The 7,586-nt window shown below is 46.8% G+C and overlaps 1 protein-coding gene across 1 annotated transcript; it reads right to left on the bottom strand.

Annotated features, from left to right (window-relative positions):
• Positions 1–4,261: 4,261 nt before the first annotated feature.
• On the bottom strand, positions 4,262–7,107 carry LOC118936744 (uncharacterized protein C1orf232-like). Its single transcript, XM_036933854.1, has 4 exons — positions 6,646–7,107; positions 5,207–5,284; positions 4,847–4,953; positions 4,262–4,631 (listed from the first exon to the last, which is right to left on the bottom strand). Exons 1-4 carry the CDS (start codon positions 6,724–6,726, stop codon positions 4,262–4,264), a joined length of 636 nt encoding a protein of 211 aa, XP_036789749.1. The 5' UTR covers positions 6,727–7,107.
• Between the last annotated feature and the right edge of the window lie 479 nt (positions 7,108–7,586).

Below are 7,586 nucleotides of genomic sequence, written 5' to 3'. Positions count from 1 at the left end.
ACTAATTGGTGCCCCCGAACATTGACTCCGTACTGACACCCCCCTGTAGGTTTTCTCACTGTTGTTATTTTACTGCTGCTCTTTAATTACTTGTTACTTTTATTCTTATTCTATTCATATTTTTTTTTAACTGCATTGTTGGTTAGGGGCTCGTAGGTAAGCATTTCACTGTACGGTCTACCTACACCTGTTGTTTTCGGCGCATGTGACTAATACAATTTTATTTGATTTGATTCGGGGACCACTATTCCTGTGTACATTGTGTATTGTATGAAATCACTGTTGACTTGTCTTTGATGCACGTTACACATTAGCTCAACCAAGCACATTTGCTTATCCCTTTGAGGGACTCAAACATGCTTATGTGACCCAATGCTCACTGACACATATTTGAAGCCTAGACATCCAGTAAACTTCAGCCCACCGGAGATCTGGCCTCAACCTCATTGTGCCCTCATCTCACCTCACTGAAGAGTACTCTCAGTTCAAACTGTTAACGCAGTCTGTCAATGTGCACTTTGTGATTCCCTCATGCTCTACAAACTCCATGCCCACAGAATGGCTGCATCCTGCGGTGTTTAGTGTCAGAGAGTGTTTTCATTTGTTTTAACATCAGATAGGCCTATGGTTTGAATCTGGAATAGTCATTTGAGGGGAGGGAAGGGGACATGAGGAGTGGGAAGCGGGCATGGAGGGTGGGAAGGGGACATGGGGGGTGGGAAGGGGCCATGGGGGGTGGAAAGGGGACATGAGGGGTGGGAAGGGGACATGAGGAGTGGGAAGGGGACATGACGAGTGGGAAGGGGCCATGGGGGGTGGGAAGGGGACATGAGGGGTGGGAAGGGGACATGGGGGGTGGGAAGGGGACATGAGGGGTGGGAAGGGGATATGGGGGGTGGGAAGGGGACATGAGGGGTGGGAAGGGGATATAGGGGGTGGGAAGGGGACATGAGGGGTGGGAAGGGGATATGGGGGGTGGGAATGGGACATGGGGGGTGGGAAGGGGGAAGGGGGCATGGGGGTGCCTTGTTGTGATTCAAACATAGGCTGACAGCTGTGGCATCACCCTTTCTCTGTCAGCTGTCACACTGCCACACGCTACAGAGGGATTGTCGTATAGCCCAGTGTCACACTGCCACAAGCTACAGAGGGATTGTCATATAGCCCAGTGTCACACTGCCACAAGCTACAGAGGGATTGTCATATAGCCCAGTGTCACACTGCCACAAGCTACAGAGGGATTGTCGTATAGCCCAGTGTCACACTGCCACAAGCTACAGAGGGATTGTCGTATAGCCCAGTGTCACACTGCCACAAGCTACAGAGGGATTGTCGTATAGCCCAGTGTCACACTGCCACAAGCTACAGAGGGATTGTCATATAGCCCAGTGTCACACTGCCACAAGCTACAGAGGGATTGTCGTATAGCCCAGTGTCACACTGCCACAAGCTACAGAGGGATTGTCGTATAGCCCAGTGTCACACTGCCACAAGCTACAGAGGGATTGTCGTATAGCCCAGTGTCACACTGCCACAAGCTACAGAGGGATTGTCGTATAGCCCAGTGTCACACTGCCACAAGCTACAGAGGGATTGTCGTATAGCCCAGTGTCACACTGCCACAAGCTACAGAGGGATTGTCGTATAGCCCAGTGTCACACTGCCACAAGCTACAGAGGGATTGTCGTATAGCCCAGTGTCACACTGCCACAAGCTACAGAGGGATTGTCATATAGCCCAGTGTCACACTGCCACACGCTACAGAGGGATTGTCGTATAGCCCAGTGTCACACTGCCACAAGCTACAGAGGGATTGTCATATAGCCCAGTGACGAAAGGGGATCAATATAAATGGATTCTCTTTTCACTGTCGAGAAGTAGAGCAAGTCCATAGGGGAAATAAATAGGGGTTGATTGAGAATGTGTACTACTTTTGACCAGGGACCATCACACTGGGCACAGATGCCAATTCAACGACTATTCCACGTTGGTTCAACGAAATGACGTTGAAACAACGTTGGTTCAACCAGTGTGTGCTCAGTGGGATAGGTCTCTGGTCAAAAAGAATACACAATATAGGAAAAAAGGGACACAACTCAACCAACTCACTGATGGTTCAAAATCAATTCTCCAGTTGGAAGTTACCGTTACTTCTCCTTTGCCAGTGGATTGAAATGTTTTCAACATAATTTACTAACATTTTGAGACAGGAAGTGTGTCGGTTAGACAGGAAATGGGATTGAGAGCAGACAGAGAGGATATGGAGGAAACAGAATGCTGAGAGGGGAAATAGAAGAGGGGAAAGGAAAAGACAGAGAGAGGAAAGGAGAGGTACTGTCGTCTGTCCCTGTCTGTAAATGACAATAAAAGCTGTCCATCTGGGAGGAAGTGACCGATAGGGAATATGGGCAGGCCTGTATGTATTTTGGATAGATTATAAATATTAGGGGTTAGGGTTAGTAGCTAGGGTTAGGGTTAGGTTTTCGGGTTAGGGAAAATAGGATTTTGAATGGGACTGAATAGTGTGTCCCACAAGGTTAGTTATACAAGACTGTGTGCGCATATATGTGTGATAGAGGGAGAGAACTTATCTGGCATTAAATAAAGAGTAATTGAGAGATATACGGTTGCATAACAGATGACTGCAAGTGAGAACCATCCAGAGTACTTTCCAGTAGTACCATACTCACTGTGAAGTTCACCCATGACTTGGCAAAGATCGCCCCCTGCTGTCGACTGCAGAGTACTTCCCTCTAAAGCACAACCTTGTAAACTCTTCAAACGAACCCCATGCTCTCCTCTCATATCCCCACTTATCTTCTGTCCAACAACAAGAAAGGTTGTGACTTCACTGACCCTGAGGGTGAGCGGTATGAGACAACGGTTGGACCCGTGCCATAGTAACCAGGCCATGATCACAGACAGACAGACGCACAGCATGACCAGCACGGCCACAAGGCTCGAGGTGTGTCTTAGATCTGCCCACACTAGTCCCATAGACCTCAAGTGGTCTTAGCACGTATAAGAGTTCACATGTAAGTGAATGACTCTCCCCGCCGGTCTGGCTGTCATTTGTCTACAATCTGTCATGTTCTCACGTGTGTATTGGCTATGATGTGGTTTGGGCTCACATGCAAGCGTGCATCTTACAGGGTCAATATTAAACAAGAGGCGATATTGTCCCATGTCCCCACCCCAATGTTGAAGTCAGACCTACGCCCTTGCTTGTGCTCTGCCTCATTGACCTGTCATTCTTTACGGCAAATTATTCTCCGTGTTTATTAGAGCACAAGAGGTAGCAACACATCAGAACAAAACTTTTGAAAAAGCGTATTGAAAACAGAAAAGACAGACAGAAAATAACAATATATGGACACGTTACTGTTTTACAGACAAGTGTCACAGAGGGACTGCGGTAGGGTCACACTGCAATTGTGTTTTGTTAGGGGCAATAGAACAAGTTACCAGTCTCATGCCCATATAAGTTCATCCCAAGACACTCAAACTATGACCTCCACATACCAGTCAGCCAAAACAGTTAGCCAAATATTATGTCCTGAAAGGCCATGTAATTCCAATCATTCCAATTTTGCACATCCTATTTCCACCATTCTTAATTAACTTCACAAGAAAACATGAGATATTTCCTATACACATTGCAAAATGTTTTTTACAGTGAAAGCAAATTTGCATCAGCTATGAAATCCCTTTCCAAATTGGTGCCATAATCTCTGTGTGTAATCTGTAATCTCTTAATCTGGTTTTGTTGGTTAATTGATCTAACCCAGCCTGTTTGTTGGTGTCATTTTCAGGTATGAGTCTTATGACATGAACTAAATGCCATTTACTGTATGGGTGCCAGCGCTTGTTCAAATGCTGTACAGTTCAACACTATGGAGAAGGTATGGAAAGGGAGGTGAGAGCTAAATTCCATATCGACCCCTAGTCCCTATTCCCTATACACTCCCTTACATCTGAAAAGTCAATTGCTACTGGTGTTGGTGTGGTGGGTAAAATCTACACCTGAGCAAGTAGAATGAAGATGATAACTGGTTAGGTGGAGCCTGGTCCCAGATCTGTTCACGCTGCTTTGCCAACTCCTATGGTCACAGTCATGCAATGTTTACAAGACAGCATCAACCGATCTGGGACCAGGCTAGGCTAGGAGGACATTCGGCCCCATGTACCCATGTACCCCCTCATCCCCTGACCCCACTCAACCCCTGCCCCAGACCCCATCCCATCCCTTACAGCTGGCTTGTTAGTCTTCCTGGCCAGACATGCTCTTGGTCTTCAACTCAGCCAGCTTGCCTGTGACAAAGTTCCACTTGAAGGGCGTGTTCTCGCTCCCTCCTCCAAGCATGGCGTATCTGGAGAAGCTGGTGTTGCTCCCTCCTCCTCCATCTTGACTCTGCTCGCCCTCCGTGTTCTCCCCCTGGAAACTCTCCCCCCCTCCCTCACCACCTCCCTCCCCTGCCGCCTCCTGACCCTCCTCCATCGTGCCCGTCTCGTTTGCTGCGGCTTCAGCCTGTTTTGAGGCGGCCATTTGTTTCCAGTTGGTGGCGAAGCTACCCCAGAATCCGGAGGGTCTGGCCGGTCTCTGCGGCTCCTCAGGCGTCACTGCTAGTGGACTGGGGATACAAGGGATGGAGGGGGACCGTCATTTTGTGTATCATTATATGTTTAACTCAATTAATATAAATAATTACTTTATTTATTTATTTATGTATTTAATTAAGCATTAATTCATTAGACATGGCTGACATTCCCATGTTCAGGAAGAGGAGGTGGAAGAGGAGGGGGCAGGGGAATAGAGAGCTGTGTAGAAGAGTTGAGTCCCACTGACTGGTCTGGGACAGGCGGGCTCTCAGTCTCCTCCAATAGCTGGTGCTCATCCTCTTTGTTGAAGAGAGCTGACATTCTGTTCCAGCCTTTAGCCCCAGCACCCTGCACCTGAACACAGTGTCAAAGGTGTGTGTGTGTGTGTGTGCGTGCGCTGGAGCACTGTCCAATGCCAATCCTTTGGAATGTGATTCATGTGTAACGTCTGCATTAAGTTCCATGCCGTGTCTGTGTGTGTGTGTGTGTGTGTGTGTGTGTGTGTGTGTGTGTGTGTGTGTGTGTGTGTGTGTGTGTGTGTGTGTGTGTGTGTGTGTGTGTGTGTGTGTGTGTGTGTGTGTGTGTGTGTGTGTGTGTGTGTGCTTACTCTCTTGGCCAGCTGAGACACTGCATTGGGCCCCTCATCCTCCTGGACAGGGCTCATGTCAATCTCTGCATTATTGACCTGGGAACACAAGCCCAGCAATGACCATCACACATTTATATTGCCTCAGCACAGCAGTGTTGGTAGTGAAGTATTGAGCTCTGTGTAAAAACACATGCTGTACTCGGCGATCCTGCTTTTCAGTGCATTCGATTTATTGGTAGTGGTTGCCCTCTAGTGGGTTAATATAGACACTACAAGCAATTTCCAGAAAAATAATTACACAGAAAATGTCAAGGAAAAGTCTGTCATTGAAAATGCTGGACAGTGCCCAAATGGAACACAAAATCCTCCTTTGTAGCAACATCATTTACTATATTGAAGAAGTCAGATTGGAGTAATCCCTGTGGATTCCTTTTAATCCATTATGCCGAAGACAAAAAACTGAGGGAGAATATACAGCCTACTGTATTTCTGTATCCACTTTAAGAATAGAAAAAGCTGCCACAGAGTTAATTTCCAAGAGGGTAAATATTCTTCGCTTGTCTCAGACATACAGTAAGAACGATGACAGCTTAAGTCCCCCCATAACTCAGAGAACTCTAAGTAAGCGATGTTTTCAGACATCATTCTAACGCAGTATCCTTCACACAAGCCCTGTCACCATGTCAAGGACATAATAATGAAATGTAATATTATTCATTATGATCTACAAGGCAAAACTGATCCTAGATCAGCACTCCTACTCTGAATATGGGGGCTTTCTGTCTTCGTCTGTCTCATCCCCTGTCACTGGAATGCCATCTAATCCGTGTACGCAGCTCCAGTTCGGGATCAGGTTTCCCGACGTTCCGAAGAACTGGGTCATCCTTGTTCCAACAGCCTGTACCAACCCCGGACACATCGGGGGTGTCGAGACGAGAAAAAATCATCCAAAGACCCTTGGATTTTTTTTAACCTGATAGTATGTCTGATAGCACTGATAGCTTGTCTATCATATTAGCTAACATAGGTTACAGTACGAGGGGTGGGTGAAAGTTCATATGAATAAACCAGTAGCTGCTGCAGACAGAGTACTATAGCAGCGATTTGGGTTTCGAATTTGTAATTGAAAGCCTATGCTACGGTGATTAGCATGTTTTGGCCAAAACTATAACAAAGCACAAGAGGAACTGCTCTGTAGTTTCCTCAAAGTTCCAGCAGAAATAAGCCTTTGTGAGCGGAAACAAAATTATTTAAGTCAAACTTCAACAACAATGAATAAGCAAACCAACAGATCTGTCGCTGTGAGAAGCCACAGCGATCCTAAATGAGAGGTTGTGTGTATCAGGCGTCTCAGGGTAGGAGAGCTGATGTAGGATTAGTTGTACCTTTTAGATCACAGAACAAGACATCTGCAGGGGAAATCTGCAGATGAAAGATACGCTTTTTATATTCTCTACCTCTTCCTCTGTGTACTCCTCTTGGTCCGGGTTCAGGGTCTTCAGCACTTTGCTCTTGTACACTTTCCATATGGGATTCATGCTTGTTCACCCTAAAAGACCTCTAGAACTGTTGAAACAACTCTCAGTAAGGCCTCACAGCTTTGTGAGGCAGACCGCCCTCCACCAAGTCCCCTCTTCAGGTCTTCTCAGTTTGGCTAATGCCCTTTTCCCATTCGTACACTTCCAGCTCTTAGACAACGACTCAGCCTCGACGGAACTTTGACCTGACTCACTCTAGGCCTGTCTATAGTGTTGTAGGCCTGTGCTGTTTCATGTTGTATCCTGATTAGATTGTCAATGTCTCTTGTCAGGAACACGGGTTGCTGGTAACATCCCTGTGAAGCATCTGATCAGTTAGAGGAATCAAGCAGTTGCCAATGTGAACACACACACACAACCCCATGCATGTACGCAACCACACACACGTCGTCACGGTTCAGGATTCAGGCTGCATCGGTTACCTGGAAACAGGTGTGGGTTTCCTCATGTATTTTTCAGCAGGGCTCTTTCCCAGAGGTAGTGGGCCATTGTCGGCTGGCACCGCTAGACTGGCCGCTGTAACCCTAACCCAGTGGGCGCTGGCTCCACACTGGTGCCACATTTAGATGCCCGTTACACTCTGATACTGATTAGAGTGTATGTCCCATTTGACCAACATTATGAGAAGACAGGTCCAAAGCCCAATGATGCTCCTGTTCAGTAGATCAGTACACAGGGCTTAATCTTCCTCCTAATTGATTGTTGTTCATTTCTGTCACACGTTGTCATGTGGTAGACGACAAGCAAGATCAGCTCAGTATAAAATGTGGCACAATTATGGCAGAAAGTTCAGGGCAGACTACTGCTACCAAATGAAGTTGTACCATCGCAACATGTACGTCGATACACGTATAGTTTTG

The sequence above is a fragment of the Oncorhynchus mykiss genome, chromosome 2, assembly GCF_013265735.2.
Source record: "Oncorhynchus mykiss isolate Arlee chromosome 2, USDA_OmykA_1.1, whole genome shotgun sequence".
NCBI classification, from domain to species: domain Eukaryota; kingdom Metazoa; phylum Chordata; class Actinopteri; order Salmoniformes; family Salmonidae; genus Oncorhynchus; species Oncorhynchus mykiss.
Note: the sequence above shows the minus strand (reverse complement) of the source record. Positions and strands in the feature narration are given on the sequence as shown.

What these genes read in the sequence shown, in the direction of transcription:
- LOC118936744 (XM_036933854.1), bottom strand. Translation starts at nt 6,726, where the DNA reads ATGAATCCCATATGGAAAGTGTACAAGAGCAAAGTGCTGAAGACCCTG. An exon ending in TGTCTCAGCTGGCCAAGAGA is followed by an intron (nt 4,954 to 5,206) that starts GTAAGCACACAC and finishes CACTGTGTTCAG; the next exon opens with GTGCAGGGTGCTGGGGCTAA. An exon ending in AGCCCGCCTGTCCCAGACCA is followed by an intron (nt 4,632 to 4,846) that starts GTCAGTGGGACT and finishes TTGTATCCCCAG; the next exon opens with TCCACTAGCAGTGACGCCTG.